The 16,702-nt window shown below is 39.5% G+C and overlaps 1 protein-coding gene and 1 long non-coding RNA gene across 6 annotated transcripts in view; one reads left to right on the top strand and one right to left on the bottom strand.

Moving 5' to 3' along the window:
* The window catches only part of LOC120408219, a 53,767-nt gene that overhangs the window by 5,222 nt on the left and 31,843 nt on the right, over window positions 1-16,702 (bottom strand). The gene's annotated exons all lie outside the window — the stretch shown is intronic.
* LOC120408173 (E3 SUMO-protein ligase RanBP2-like) overlaps window positions 1-16,702 on the top strand; it is a 62,169-nt gene that overhangs the window by 21,931 nt on the left and 23,536 nt on the right. For all 3 annotated transcript variants that reach the window (XM_039544814.1, XM_039544822.1, XM_039544804.1), the window contains exons 14-20: window positions 5,471-5,608; window positions 5,684-5,830; window positions 7,367-7,549; window positions 7,631-7,714; window positions 9,572-9,707; window positions 9,920-10,017; window positions 10,569-15,654. In XM_039544814.1, coding sequence (XP_039400748.1) covers window positions 5,471-5,608; window positions 5,684-5,830; window positions 7,367-7,549; window positions 7,631-7,714; window positions 9,572-9,707; window positions 9,920-10,017; window positions 10,569-15,654 — 5,872 coding nt within the window. The remainder of the gene's footprint in view (window positions 1-5,470; window positions 5,609-5,683; window positions 5,831-7,366; window positions 7,550-7,630; window positions 7,715-9,571; window positions 9,708-9,919; window positions 10,018-10,568; window positions 15,655-16,702) is intronic.

Below are 16,702 nucleotides of genomic sequence, written 5' to 3'. Positions count from 1 at the left end.
ATGAATTAGGAGTGAAAGAAAGATGGAAGTGTAGGTCTGCCACTTAGCTGTGATGCAGGTCTAATAAGGGATGACATCAAGAGGGCTGAAATGTTTAAGGTGTTCTTTGCTTCAGTCCTCACTAAAAAAGTTAATTGTAACCAGTTAATTGACACAGTTAATATTAACAAGGGGGAAGGAACATAGTCCAGAATAGGAAAAAACAGGTTAAAGAATATTTAGGTAAGTTAGGTGTATTCATCAGGCTCTGATGACTTGAAATTAATCCTAGGGTACTTAAGGAACTAGCTGAACCAATCTTGGAACAGGTAGTAATTATCTTTGAGAACTCATGGAAGACGGGTGAAGTCCTAGAGGACTGGAGAAGTGCAAACCTAGTACCTATCTTTAAAAGGGAGAATAAAGAGAACCCAGGGAATTATAGACCAATCAGCTGAACTTCAGTACCTGGAAAGATTCTGGAACAAGTTATTAAACAATCTGTTTGCAATCCCCTAGATGATGATAGGACACTAAGGAATACCCAACATGGGTTTGGCAAGAACAAATCATTTCAAACTAACATCACTTCTTTGATAGGGTTACTGGTCTAGTGGATAGCAGGGAAGCAGTAGATACGATGCACCTTGATTTTTATTTTTTTATTTTTTTTTAGTAAGGCTTGTGACACCGTCCCATATGACATTTTCATAAGCAAACTAGGGAAATGTGATTAGATGAAATTAATATAAGGTGAGTGCACAACTGGTTGAAAGGCTACTCAGAATAGTATCAATGGTTCACTGACAAACTCAGAGGGTATGTCTAGTGGGGTCCCAGGGGTCTGTCCTGGTTCTGGCACTAGTCACTGATTTCATTAATGATTTGGTTACTGGAGTAGAAGAGTATGCTTATAAAACTTGCAATGACACCAGGCTGGGAGGGGGTGCTAGCACATTGGAGGACAGGATCAGAATTCAAAAGGTCTTGGACAAATTGGAGAATTGGTCTGGATTCAACAAGATGAAATTCAATAAAGATAAGTGCAAAGTACTTCACTTAAAAGGAAAAATGAAATGCCCAAATACAAAATTGGGAATTACTGGCTAGGCAGTATTACTGCTGGAAAGAAGCTGGAGGTTATAGTGGGTCAAAAATTGAATATGGGCCAGCAATGTGATACAGTTGCATAAAAAGTTAATATTGTTCTGGGTTGTATTAACACTAGTGTTGTACATAAGATATGGGAGGTAATCGTCCTGCTCTGTTTGGCACTGGAGGGGCCTCAGCTGGAATACTGTGCCCAGGTCTGAGCGCCATGCTTTAGGAAAGGTCATGGACAAATTGGAGAGTCTGAAGGATAGCAACGAAAATTACAAAGATTTAGAAAATCTGAGTGGTAAGGACAGGTTTAAAACAAACAAAAAAGCTGGTTATGTGTAGTCTAAAGAAAAAGACCAGGGAGCAGATGGGAACCTGATAAGTCTTCATATATATTAAGGGCTGTTAAAGAGGACTGATAAATTGTTTTCCATGTCCATTGAAGGTAGGACAAGTAGTAACGAGTTTTAATCTACAGCAAGGAAGACTAAAGTTATATATTAGGGGAAACTTTCTAATTATGAGGATAAACTCTACAATAGGCTTCCAAGGGAGATTGTGGAATCCCCATCATTGGACGTTTTTAAGAACAGGTTAGAACACCTGTCAAGAATGGTTTGTTTACTTGGTCCTGCCTCAGTGCAAGGGGATGGGCTAGAAGACCTCTCAGGGTCTCTTCCAGCCCTATTTTTCTATGATTTCGTTGCCAATGCTGATATTCAACATAAAATTCTGTTCTGACTACCAGGATAGTTTGAGATATGGTTGAGTAGAAAATGAAACTGTTCAGACTTTCGTAGACACTACTCTGGTTTTGGCTGAGCTTTTTCTGGAGAAACTGGGAAAGTGGAAGGAACTAACACAGTGAAGATGTTTGTATTTGCATATTAAATTGAAGACTTCTTTGTTTGATTTAGTTGTTTAGGCTCTTATGCAGTACTGTTCAGGGCCCTGGGTAAGTATTTAGATATTGAAGTAACAAACTATATAGAATGTGATGACATCATATATGGAAACCGCTGGAATTGAGAGTACACTTTTGAAGGAAGGGTTTTGACTATGATTTAAACTGCTTTGTGTGAATGCACGTTTTCATAGACCCCCTACAAAAAAAAAAAGTAGATGAGAATAGAAGACTAACACAAAGATACAAAATCCAATTTAGTCTGTACAAACTGGCTTTTCATGACTTACTACTTTAGAGCTTCATATTCATAATTAAGTTAGGTGACATTTCAACACATCCAGAAAAATGAGCAGAAGGATATATCTTGCAAACTGGCTGAACTACTACTCTGTACTTGATCTCAGTATAATGGCGCACTCAAGTGTGTGATATAACAAAAGTTGCTTTTCCCTTGGTGTTAAAATGGCAAATATCTTGTTCTATCTGATTTTTTTTCAAAATATGTAGCATGTGTAGTAATATAACTTAATGCTCTTCATCCATAGAATTCAGTGTTTTACAAAGGTAGTGTAGGCCGGGTGGCCATCCCTCTCTGTCGGTCTCGGAGGGAGGCCTCGCCTCCTCACTGTCGCATACCTGTAGAGGTGCTCAAATGGGGGAATTAGCTTCACATAGTGCTCTTCTGCCCAGCTGGAGGATCACAGTACAGCAGTCTTAAAGCCCCAGGCCCAGTCAGGGCTGGGCAGCAAAGCAATGGGTAAGCTCTGGTCTGCAATTGGCAGAGCAGCTAAGCAGTCTGAGTCTCAGTGGGAGTACGTACCATAAAGTCTAGAAGCGCAGGTAAGGGTGAGCACCAAGAGAGTCTATGGGGCTCAGGTAGGGTTGTGTGAGGAGCACAGGCCTCCTGGCCTAAGGAGGGAGAGTACTGCCACCCCAGGGATGGAGTGGCAGGGGGACGCAGGCCTGCCCAACTCCACCACATTCCAGCCCAAGACTTGAACAGTGGCAGAGTGGTCTGCCACTGGGTCAGCGGGTATCCACCTGCAACACGGTGACTCTGTATCAGGCCAGCTCCCAACCAGACTGTTGCCTGGTTTCCCTGGACTGCTTCCTACTCTCCCCCTCGGGTGTACTTGCATCTGTCATCTTGGGGGGCTCTAGCCAGTCAGCAGGCGTCAACCCTAGCAGCTCCCCAGCGTCTTGGTCTGCCGGCAGCCCGGGGAGATCCAGCCAGTCCTCAGGAGGCAGGTCCTCTGCAGGCTCCAGCAGCAGGCGAGATGCGTCTCTCTCTTGTGGTGGCTCCACCACAACTAAGCTGCAAGGCCTGCCTTTTGTACTTCCCTTTCCTATCCCACCCTTCTGCTTCTGGTGGGGTAGACATGGCTCTCCTGGTTCGGCCCATCAAGGGGCATGTTGTGGTCCCTCCCTGTCATTCTCTGAGGGCGGGGGTCACACCACCTTGCTACAGGTAGATAAACAGCATTTGCCCTATTTTACAGATAAGGAGACTGAAGCGCACAGTCTAGTCACGTAGGGAGCTAATAATCAAGCTTGAAATAGAGTACAGATCTCTTGGCTACTACTCTAGTTGCTTTTTAACTCTGTACCTCTTCCGGATCACAATGCTTCTCATCTGTATGCTTCATACATAGTTTAGCAGAGGCATGCAGTATCTGAAATGCTGGAACTCAGTCATTACATCAGTTGAAGAACAATACTGCACCAAGCTTAAGTTTACTCTGCTGTGGGCCAAGTTAGCCACATAATAGGGAGAGTCAAAAATTGAGAAATATTAAGTGGTGGTTGATCAACATCAATATCCACCTCTGAAAACTTGAAGGTATGTGAAATCTGACAAAGAGCTTGACAGCACTCCCTTTCTAAGCCTGAACTTTAGGCTTTATTTTAAAAGGACATCAGCTTGAAATCTAGTCTCTTTCAAAGTTAAAGATAGTTTCAGGTACTACTCATCCCTTAGCCCCCTTGTCATGAGTGAATTTTCTATTATATTAAAAATTTAAACACAAACTACGTTTAAGGAACATTATTAAGATTACAAAGTTGAAAATTCAGAAGTTAAGAAATGCCAGAGATGCTCTAGGCATCTAAGGTTAGACACCTAAAGTTAATGGACTCTTGACTTTGATTTCTCTTATTTCTCCATCTGTAAAATAGGGATATAGCCCCTTCATCACGGGGATGTTGTGAAAATAAATTCTTTAGTGTTTGTGAAGCGCACTCATATTATGGTGGGTATGGAAAAGCCCATGAAGAAATCATTCCCTCTTGAGTGCAGAGTTTGAGTAGTGTCTAGTAAAGAAGGTATAAGGAAAAAACAATATGGAATAGCTACTGCACTGTTCATCCTGAGCACAGAACAAGGCAGGGATTGTGTTTGAAAAAATATTATGTGGGCATGAAAATAAAGACTGTGTCATAATACATATGCTCAAGGGCAGGTTGAACTAAGGTTGCAAAGGCATTTCCTAAATTGAGTGCCTGAATTTGCAACCTTAATGTTCTTTTAATGTAGTGTTGTGTATGTAATTTCCTAGCTTTTAAAAAGGCAGACTGCAAGGGAAATTCTGCTCAGCCCCTGTGGCACAGGACCTCAGCTTGTTCAGAATAGGTGGAATTGTCAAGAAATGTGGCAGCAAAGTTGCAGCAAGTCTCCATGGAGCACATGCAAACTACTGTTTTTAATGGCTTAAAAAAGCACATCTGACACACAGGCCAACCCTCTCCCAAATTTCAAGTTCCTGCTCAAAAGCATGGAGGCACTAGAACTACTGGATGAAAAAGTTGTAAGGAATTCTTTATCGTGGGCAAAACAATGTATGTTTCCTAACCTTGTTCTTGGAAATGGCTGGAACATTTGTGTTGAAATTTATAAGCAACTGAAAACAGGATCTTATGGTTGCTTGACATTCCTCTTAGTTATAGATGGTGCTACCAGCTCCCCCTATAACTTTAATCCCCAGATTCATACAGAAACTGAAATTGAGTAGACTCAAATTGCTGTCAGCTGCACAAAGTAAACAAGCCAAACAACATTTAAGATTACTGAAACTGAAAGAAAAATTAATAGTCCAATTGAAAGCTTAAAAGTTTAGGTATTTTTAAAGTTGATAACTTTTTCAAAATGTTACACATGGGGACAACTCAATTGGATTTCCATTCTTAACTTTTTTCAGGCTAATTTCATGTGACTCAAACATTTTTTGTTGTTGTATTCCTGTGCAGCAAGAAATGTGTTTTAGAAACATTATTGTGACTATCAAATTGCTCTCAAAAATACAAAAAGAACACATTGGGATCTGAATTTTTATTTTTTTTTAAAGTAGCGGGAAATAAACTTCCAGTAGGAATGCTTTTTTAAAAGCACTTCCAAGAGAGTGAGGTTAAATGTACTTTGTATCAAGCAGTTGCCTAGAGGAGGATGTAAGCTTTACTTTTAGTTTTTGACAAAGCTTCTCTTTGTAGGTTTCCCAGGTTGCAGAATACGAAGAGGAGGCATATATAGCATTTGCTATGTTGGATGCAGTTGATGGAAAAACCGAGGATGCTTTGCTAGCACTTGAAGCTATTAAAAATGTCGTTTCATATTGGAATCTTGCAGTAGTAGGTGTAACTCTTTTATTTTAATTTTTATGTTCTTAATAGTGCGTGGTAAAAATTACTACTTTTGTTGGATAGATTTTCCAGAGAAAGGCTGAAGAAATTGAGAATGATGCACTCTCACCACAAGAACAAGAAGAGTGCAAAAGTCACCTGCAAAAGAGCAGAGACTATCTATTAAAGATCATTGATGAAAGTTCTACAGACACTTCAGTAATTGAGAAGGTATGTAATTTGGTTTGCTCTATAGTTTATTACTGATGGAATCCTTTGCATCAGCAGGAAATCTCATGTTTTAAATTATCCTTTCAAAATTTGATAGAGCATTAACATTTTCTTCAGTGAAGTGTTTTGCTTTACAAACCAAATTCAGTACTTAAGGATGAACTACGCATTCAAAAGGTCTCTGCATAGTTTGTTCCTAAAACGGAGGTGGCAACAGTTCTTTTCTATTTTGAAAATATTTTGTTATGCACATTTTAAGGAGGTGTTAGTACCGTTATACAAGCCACTGGGGTGAGACCTCATCTGGAATATTGTGTGCAGTTCTGGTCTCCCATGTTTAAGAAGGATGAATTCAAACTGGAACAGGTACAGAGAAGGTCTACTAGGATGATCCGAGGAATGGAAAACCTGTCTTATGAAAGGAGACTCAAAGAGCTTGGCTTGTTTAGCCTAACCAAAAGAAGGTTGAGGGGGGATATGATTGCTCTTTATAAATATATCAGAGGGATAAATATTAGGGAGGGAGAGGACTTATTTAAGCTTAGTACCAATGTGGACACAAGAACAAATGGATATAAACTGGACACTAGGAAGTTTAGACTTGAAATTAGACGAAGGTTTCTAACCATTGGAGGAGTGAAATTCTGGAATAGCTTTCCAAGGGGAGTAGTGGGGGCAAAAGACATATCTGGCTCCAAGACTAAGCTTGATAAGTTTATGGAGGGGATGGCATGATGGGATAGCCCAATTTTGGCAATTAATTTGGCAATTGATCTTTGTTTATCAGCAGGCAAATGTGCTCAGTGGTCTGTGATGGGATGTTAGATGGGGTGGGATCTGAGTTACTACGGAGAATTCTTTCCTGCGTGCTGGCTGGTGATTCTTGCCCACATGCTCAGGGTTTAACTGATCGCCATATTTGGGGTCAGGAAGGAATTTTCCTCCACGGCAGACTGGAAGAGGCCCTGGGGGTTTTTCACCTTCCTCTGCAGCATGGGGCATGGGTCACTTGCTAGAGGATTCTCTGCAGGTTGAGGTCTTCAAACCAGAATTTGAGGATTTCAATAACTCAGACATAGGTTGGGGGTTTGTTACAGGAGTGGGTGGATGAGATTCTGTGGCCTGCATTGTTCAGGAGGTCAGACCAGATGATCATAATGGTCCCTTCTGACCTTAGTCTATAAGTCTATAATTATATCATTTAATATTTTTGTCCTATGTATAGTGATGACGTACATGCAGAGTGGTCATTGAATTTTGGAACAGACAATAAATCATATGTCATGTAAATAATAGTAGTTGACAATGGCAAAAGTTGTGGGAAACTGACACATTAGCATATTAAAAGCTAAAAGTTCAGGTTTTGCGTTAGTAAAATATTTGGAATCTATTCAGATAGAGGAATAGTCATCTTGATAATGTGGTATTTTTACATGAAATTCTATTTGCTAATAGTGCTTTATTACTCCAGTTGCACTTTAACTCAAAATGAGAGTATATCCCTAAACCTCTTTGTGCACTGCAATTCTCTCCCAGTTACCAGTGTCAATAGAAACTGTTAAGGAGATGCTGGAAACAGTAATTCAAGAGCTTGGGGATTATGTCGAAGAAGGAAGTCCTGTCTTCAAGAATGGCCTATCCCGAACTGTAGATTCAGAATTTAAACACTCCACTCCATCACCAACAAAATTTTCTTTATCACCAAGTAAAAGCTACAAGGTATATCAAATAACACACACAATTCTTCTGAAATGTATTGTTTTTAATTAATGTGATAAGAGTCAATTATTGTTCTTTCAGTTCTCTCCCAAAACGCCCCCTCGTTGGGCAGAGGATCAGAAATCTTTACTTCAGATGATCTGTCAGCAAGTAGAAGCCATTAAGGTAAATAAATCCTAATTGAGTTATTGTATCAACAGATGTGTAGTGAAGAGCACTTCTAACATTGGATTTGGTACTAAAGTTAACATTAGATTACAAAGCTCAGACTGTTAAAAAATTTAACTTAAACTTCCAGTATGTGATGAGATTTCCAGGTATATAAATGGAATTAAAATGGTTAAATCTCTGCATAATTTGAAGAGTACGGGGGCAAGTGTCAGTGTATAGAAATTTGATTTCAGAATCTGTGAAATTAGTGCGTAAACAGATAAAGGCATCCTTCTGTGGGACCATACACTGAGCATGTGAATTCTGTTGACTTAGGAGAAGACTCTTGTAGTTTCTAAAATAAGACTCTTCTTCTTCTCGTACCTCTCAAGCCATTAATGATAAGAGAAAGATGGCTTTAGTTGGATGGTTATAGAGGCAGGACAAAAGCACTATGTAAGGTATTAGTTTCAAGTGTACTTAACATTGAATGGGGTAGCTAGTACTGACATCTAAAAATGGATTTAATTTGTTCTACCTATTCTGTGTCAGATTGGTTCTTTTACCAGTTTATTTTATCTTGCACTTAAGCAGTAAAGTTATGGAAGTCCAAAAGTAAAACAAGAAATTCATTTTTGTTGTTTGAAATATAGTTAATGGTGATTAAATTATCACTGACCTTTCTCCATATTTTAATAATTTTCCTAACAACCGCACTGCTGCTGACCAGATGCAAAATTCTTATTCATTCCCTGTTTCCTATGTTAGCCTTGTAAAATTACACTTGCCAGGCAAGCAATTGTTTCTGCCTTTTATAGGGCTTTGTTATAATAGGACAGTCTTTCAGATTGTGTCTATCTTTTTATTGCCCTCTCTAGTGCTGCTAATGGTCCCAGAGAATGTCAAATGATTATGTAGTGTATATAATAAACCTCTTCCTCCAAATATTAAAGTACATTCCACTGGACTAAAGCACAGGGTCTAGTCCTTTGCACACTTCTGGAACATTCCCAAATCTGAAACTTGCCAGACAGCTACACAGAGTACTTTCTTTACTTTCATTAAACATTGTCCTTGATCTGGCTGCGAGAACGGATGCCAGATTTGGTAGGGCAGTGTTAGTCATTGTTTGGCTAAAGTGGGATCCACACGGATGACAACATTGTTACTATAAGACAAATAAAAGTTATTCTGCAACATCAGTAAATTTTCTCTGTTAGCATATTATTGGCTCCCTATCTTTGCATCGCTTCAAGATTTAAAAGAAATTAACTCAGCCAGTATATAACTAAAAATATTTCAGTGTACCTGAGCATCCTCTACCAATATTTGCTAAAAAAATTCAAGGGCAAGGGCAGCTATCCAAGTAAAAGCTTATCCTTTGGCTCTTCTCTAAGGACGACATTAGACGAAAAATTTGTCTCTAGCTGTTCTTGTTTCAGAACTGCTCTTTTTAGTCTACTAATGTGTGTGACTGGAGGATTTAGATATTTTATATAATGTTGAATATGGCACTTCGGATGTGTTCAGTTCATTTTTTGCTAGTACTTGACTTTTTTTTAATTTACATAATTGGTTTTGTGTACTGGCTCAGTAGTAGACTATATAATTCATACAAAGAGACCTCTTCAGTGTTAATTGCTGTATATGATAAACAAAAACAGCTAGAGTAATCTCTTCCTTCAAAACTGAGGCTTGGATGGCAAGAGTATCTGGATAAAAATCAGAGTTTGTTAAACACTAAAGTAAAACTGAGAATTTTTAAGGCTTTGCGTAGATAGTACTTACCTCAAAGTAAACATCTGCTTTAATATGCAACAATACCTATCTTTAATTTTAATGTAACACTATATAAATACTCTCTCCTGATAGAATGAGATGCATGAAATGAAACTCAATAATTCCAATTCAAACTTGTCTCATCGGTGGCCTGCTGAAGGCTATGGCACAGATACAATGTCAGATGGCTATCAGGGAACACAGAACTTTCATGGAGCTCCACTAACAGGTAAACTGGTGTTGAGGGTTTAATAAGTTACTGTATCTTGTTTTCAGAAGACCTTGGTCAGCTTTTAAAATGGCTATAAATTAGGCATTTAAGGTTTAAACACTGCAAATGAGTTTAAAAATACCTTTCTGTTGAAAAGTATTACCTTTTGAAGATGGATCTCTTTTGGGTCATAGCAAAATAGAATTACACTTTTGTGTGTTCTCTTTTAGTTGCTACCACTGGCCCATCAGTCTACTACAGTCAGTCGCCTGCATATAACTCTCAGTATCTTCTCAGAACAGCTGCAACCAATGTAACGCCAACAAAGGTGAGGAGAGATCTGTTAATTTACTGCTTTGAACTATAGTCTTTAACAATTTTCAGCTTCTATATGTGAAACTGATTCTTCCAATGAAGGCTTTTAGGGATAACTTTGTGTGATATTCATACTTATGTGGATTATGCTCAGTGCCCAAATGTGGATGACATACTGAGTGAGTCCTCTCAGATTCTGGTGGTGTGGGAGGGGAGAGAACCATCAAGAGCAACCTTTTTACATTCACATTTGAAGTATACATGCTCACTATAAGTTATCTTCTATTGAGAAAATCTTTGACAATACCTAAGATACGTTTCTCTGTAGGATGGGAAGAAGTTTTGGGAGTAGTAGGAAGGAATAGAGAAGAAACAAGCAGTATCTTCTCAAGCAGCTAGGTGTTTCTATAAAAAGCTGTTCTGCTTCACTTAATATTAAGGACTATACATATTTTTTAAGATAAGAATGAAAACATCAACAAACTTTTCAGGGCAGGGATTGTCTTATGTTTGTATGGGCACTACCATAGTACAAATAGAAAATAATAATCTTTCTGTTTTTAGGCTCCTGTCTACGGCATGAACAGGCTTACACCTCAACAACATATATATGCTTATCAACAGCCAATGCATACACCACCACTGCAGAACACCTCTGCCTGCATATTTCCCCAAGAAATATATGGTGCTCCTTTGCGTTTTGATTCTCCTGCTACTGGAATTCTGTCTCCACGTGGTGGTGATGAGTATTACAATTACAGTGTTCCACAAGCAAGCACAAATCCACCATTGCCTGAGCCAGGCTATTTCACAAAACCTTCAATTGGTCCTCTGGTTCCAAAGTCTGCAGAATCAAAGGTGATAGAATTTGGGAAATCTACCTTTGGGCAGCCTGTACCAACAGAAGGAACAAACTCCTCTTTCACAACACCTGCACAATCAGCTCAACCAACCACTTTTAAATTTAACTCTAATTTCAAATCTAATGATGGAGACTTTACATTTTCATCACCTCAGATTGTAGCCCAGCCCCACAGTGCAGCTTTTAATAGCAGTGAAAGCCTCTTGGGTCTTCTGACATCAGATAAACCTTTACAAGATGATCGATACATGGGGCAAAAAACAGTTCATGATCATACAACAGGCCAAAGAAATGCTTTCAATTTTGGTAACAAAAATATTTCAGGCATTTCGTTTACAGAAAACATGGGACAAAACCAACCTAAAACCTCAGGTTTTGGCAAGGGTGACATGTTCAATTTCCAAGATCCTGGAAAACCAGTGTTTGGAACCCCAAGTTCAGATCTGGCCAACAGAAGTCATGAAACTGATGGAGGAAGCATCCATGGTGCCGATGATGATGATGATGGTCCACACTTTGAGCCTGTAGTGCCACTCCCTGACAAGGTTGAAGTAAAGACAGGTGAGGAAGATGAAGAGGAATTCTTTTGCAACAGAGCAAAGCTGTTCCGTTTTGACGCAGAATCGAAAGAATGGAAAGAACGGGGCATTGGAAATGTGAAAATATTGAGGCATAAAATATCTGGGAAGATTCGGCTCCTTATGAGGCGGGAGCAAATACTGAAAATCTGTGCAAATCACTATATAAATACAGATATGAAACTGCAACTAAATGCAGGTTCAGACAAGTCATTTGTATGGCATGCTTTAGATTATGCAGATGAGTATCCAAAACCTGAGCAGCTTGCCATTAGATTCAAAACACTAGAGGAAGCAATGCTTTTCAAGCAGAAGTTTGAAGAGGTGCAGAATATTTTGAGAGCCTCAGGATCAAATATTGGTACACCAGCCATTCAGAGTGTTGGGACTACAAGAGAAATAGCAAATCAGGATAGCAAGGAGCCTTGCAAAACTACTCCTGGAGCCCTGAATTTTGGATTTCAGTTTAAGAAAGAGATGTGGCAGTGTAATGTGTGTTCAGTGAAAAACAGTTTAACTGCTTCCCAGTGTAGTGCTTGCCAGGCTCCAATCCAAAATACAAACAGTTCTGTAAAGGGACCTGATGGCAAAAGCAGTTTTACAGTTACATCAGCTGCATCTACCCCACTATCCTTTTCCTTTGTCAGGGAAATCCCATCCACATGTACTACTAGTGGATTTGGGGAACAGTTTATGTTGAAGAAAGGTCAGTGGGCTTGTAATGTGTGTCTGGTTCGAAATGAAGCTACTGATGATAACTGCTCAGCATGCCAAAGTCCGAATCCAAGAAACAAGGAAATGCATGCTGTACCATTACCTGAAACTTTTGAAGCTTTCAAACCCCACACTGATGCCACACATGATAAATTTGGATCAGTTTTTGCTAAAAAAGGAGGTCACTGGGATTGCAGTGTATGCTTAGTAAGAAACGAGCCCACTGCATCTAAATGTGTTGCCTGCCAGAATCCAAATAGAACTACCATGCCAGTATTTGGTCAGCAAGCTTCATTTAAAATTGGCCAAGGAGATGTTCCAAAGAGTACACAAAACGATTTTGGAGCTGCGTTCTCTAAAAAAGAAGGTCAGTGGGATTGCAGTGTGTGCCTAGTCAGAAATGAAGCAAGAGCTGTAAATTGTGTTGCTTGTCAGAATTCCAATTCACCAAGTCAGCCTGATGTGTCTACATCTACTATTCAAGCATCTGCTATTCCTGGAGTTGGTTCTACCACTGATGTAAGTAAAACCCAGAAAAGTGGATTTGAGGGACTCTTCACTAGAAAGGAAGGGCAGTGGGATTGCAAAGTTTGCTTAGTACGAAATGAGCCCACTGCATCTAAATGTGTTGCCTGCCAGAATCCAAATAGAACTAACATGCCAGTATTTGATCAGCAAGCTTCATTTAAAATTGGCCAAGGAGACATCCTGAAGGCTACACAAAACGATTTTGGAGCTGCGTTCTCTAAAAAAGAAGGTCAGTGGGATTGCAGTGTGTGCCTAGTCAGAAATGAAGCAAGAGCTGTAAATTGTGTTGCTTGTCAGAATCCCAATTCACCAAGTCAGCCTAATATGTCTACATCTACTATTCAAGCATCTCCTGCTCCAAGATTTGGTTCTACCACTGATGCCAGTAAACCCCAGAAAAGTGGATTTGAGGGACTCTTCACTAGAAAGGAAGGGCAATGGGATTGCAATGTTTGCTTGGTACGAAATGAAGGCTCTTCAGTAACCTGTGCAGCTTGTCAAGCACCAAATCCATGTAATAAGCCTGTTGCTGACGCCCCATCAACTCTTACATTTGGCCTTAAAAGCAAATTATCTGAACCTGCTGGAGGACAACTGGGAACAGGTTTTAAGTGTGACTTTCCTGAAAAAGGGTTTAAATTTGGCCATACAGAACAAGGAAAAGCACCTTCTACCTTCACCTTTCAGATTCCTTCAGATACTGAAGTAAAATCTGCAAAAGAAGGATTTAGCTTTTCAATGCCTGTGCCCGCAGGTGGATTTAAATTTGGCATACAGGAGCCTAGTAGAAATATCACAAAGGATGAGCCACCCAAAGAAAGTTCCAATGATTTCTTAAACAGTGGTGATGAAAAAGAGAAAAGGGAGAATTCCTCAAAGGGTGTAACTGGTATCCAGTCTCATAATGTCTCTAACAAACTGAACAGTGATTTAGTTTTTGGCCAGAATAGCAGCACTTTCACTTTTGCTGACCTTGCAAAAACTACTTCTGGAGAAGAATTTCAGTTTGGTAAAAAAGATCCAAACTTCAAAGGTTTTTCAGGTGCAGGTGAAAAGTTATTTTCCTCACAGAGTTCTAAAGTGGCTCACAGGCTTAGTACTTCTGTTGATCTTGAGAAGGAGGATGATGCATATAAGACAGAGGACAATGATGATATCCATTTTGAACCTGTAGTCCAGATGCCTGAAAAAGTGGAACTAGTGACAGGGGAAGAGGATGAGACAGTGCTCTATTCACAAAGAATAAAACTATTTAGGTTTGATCCAGAAACAAGCCAGTGGAAAGAACGTGGTGTTGGCAACTTGAAAATTCTTAAAAATGAAGTTAATGGGAAACTAAGAATGCTAATGCGACGTGAACAGGTACTGAAAGTATGTGCAAACCATTGGATAACAACTACCATGAACTTGAAATCTCTGTCTGGTTCAGACAAAGCATGGATGTGGTTAGCCAGTGACTTTTCTGATGGAGATGCAAAGTTGGAGCAGCTGGCAGCTAAATTCAAGACGACAGAGCAGGCTGAGGAATTCAAACAGAAGTTTGAAGAGTGTCAGAGGCTGCTGTTGGATATACCACTGCAGACCCCACATAAACTTGTGGATACTGGTAGAACAGCTCAACTCATACAGAAAGCAGAAGAAATGAAAAGTGGGTTGAAAGATCTCAAAACCTTCTTGACAGATGATAAAACTAAATTGACAGAAGAAGAGAATAAAAACTCAGCTTCAGCCAGTAGTACCTCTGATTTAATTATAAAGCCACATGCTGAAAGCACTGGGCCTACTCTGGAGTGGGATAACTATGATTTACGTGAAGAAGCATTGGATGATAGTGTAAATAGCTCTGTGTATGCCTCACCTCTGGCAAGTAGCCCTGTGAGAAAAAACCTGTTTAGATTTGGGGAGTCTACAACAGGATTTAATTTTAGTTTCAAATCTGCCTTGAGTCCATCAAAATCTCCTGCCAAACAGAATCAGAGCAGGTTGTCTGTGGGAACAGATGAAGAGTCTGATCTTACTCAGGAAGAAGAAAGAGATGGACAATACTTTGAACCTGTGGTACCTTTACCTGACCTTGTAGAAGTGGCAAGTGGTGAAGAAAATGAGCAAGTTGTCTTCAGTCATAGAGCTAAACTCTACAGATACGATAAAGATGCCAATCAATGGAAAGAAAGAGGTATTGGGGATATAAAGATCTTGCAGAATTATGACAACAAACAAGTTCGTATCGTAATGAGAAGAGACCAGGTATTAAAACTCTGTGCCAATCATAGAATAACACCAGACATGAACATGCAACAAATGAAAGGAACTGAAAGAGCCTGGGTCTGGGCTGCATGTGACTTTGCAGATGGGGAAAGAAAGGTAGAGCTCTTAGCTGTGCGATTTAAACTACAAGATGTTGCAGAATCATTTAAGCAAATTTTTGATGAAGCAAAACATGCCCAAGAAAAAGACACCTTGATTACACCTCTTTCTTCACGTGCCAGTACACCAAGAGAGTCTCCATGTGGCAGAATTGCTGTAGCTGTACTGGAGGAAACCACCAGGGAGAGAACTGATCTGAACCAGGATGGCGATACCTCTGATGTGACGCTAGAGGTTTCAGAGGTATCAAGCACTTCTGAAACACCAACAAAAACGGTGGTTTCTCCTCCAAAGTTTGTATTTGGTTCAGAATCAGTCAAGAGCATTTTCAGTAGTGAAAAGTCAAAGCCATTCACATTTGGAAATACTTCAGCTACGGGATCTCTCTTCGGTTTCAGCTTTAACTCTCCTTCAAAAAGCAAAAGTGAAGAGGATAGTTCAGTGTCTCAAAACATAATGCAGAGAGAACTAGAGCTCACAGTAACTGAGCCTCAGGAAAGCTACACTGCCAATCAGAAGCCTACAGACAGCAAGGGAGAAAATTACTTGGTTACATCAGCAGCAGGATCCTCTACTTACACATTTAAAACACTAGAAAAAGGTAAGCATTGCCTGAATTGGCAACTGTTTATACTAAGTAGAAATGTTACTTTCTTTGAGAAGATTATTGAAAAATTTGTCATGGAAAGCAGTTAGTGGCTTTTTGTTGCAATTCAATGAAAATACTGTATATTGTGTCCCAGTAATAAAAGTAAACTATTCTCTTCAGTAGTTGAATGCAAACTTCATGTTTCTTGCAAATACCTCTTTAGCTTAAAATCTTATGGTTTTGTTCTTTGCTTACAATTGTTCTTTGTGCACGGTGAGGGGCAGAGGATGTCTGAACAACTGTGATATGTCAGCATAACTCAGCCCATATCTCGGAAATCAGATGAGCTAGTAATTACCTCTGCACTTGGGCCAAAATTTTCAAATGTGGTTGCCTAAAGTTTGGAACCGGAATCCATAAGTTGGACTTGTACCTAAATAGGTAGTCTTGTCAGCACTTCTGAAATTATGGCTTTTATTTTGGTACTTGAGTACAAATGCAGGAACCTGTCTTTAGACAATCATGTTTGAAAACTTTGGCTTCCATTTCTTTATGGAGAGGCACAGTGGTTTAGCTGAAACCTGCCATAACATAAGAACATGAGTGCTGCTGATGTATTTTGATGAGGTGGTATTAGTAGAATGGTTTAAACTAGATTTTTGTCTTACTGTTTTTTCTAATCGGATTCCTAAATTTTTCATCAGCAAAGTGAAATATTTAAGTCAGGAAAACATCCTGCTTGAAGACAAGTATGGTATATGAAATTTGACTCCAATCTTTCATGTGATCAAAGTGCAGTCCACAGCCAGTCATTTTAGAAGTCTGGCTTGAAGAGGCTGCACAAATCCTGGTATTGGTCTGTTGTCTTAGCAGACAGAAAATGAATGACGTACCTTAGTGATTTATTTGTATCTTCTGCTGGGAAACCTCTTGGGCTTCACCTTTAAATAGCCACCAACAACTTTACAATAGAAACTGAATATTTCATTGTATTATATAGCTAGTAACATTTAACATATTAGGGCCCTATCAAATTAATGGTCCATTTTGGTCAATTTCA

This window comes from Mauremys reevesii, linkage group 1 (assembly GCF_016161935.1).
Source record: "Mauremys reevesii isolate NIE-2019 linkage group 1, ASM1616193v1, whole genome shotgun sequence".
Classification (NCBI taxonomy): Eukaryota; Metazoa; Chordata; order Testudines; family Geoemydidae; genus Mauremys; species Mauremys reevesii.
This window is presented reverse-complemented; position numbering and strand designations above follow the sequence as displayed.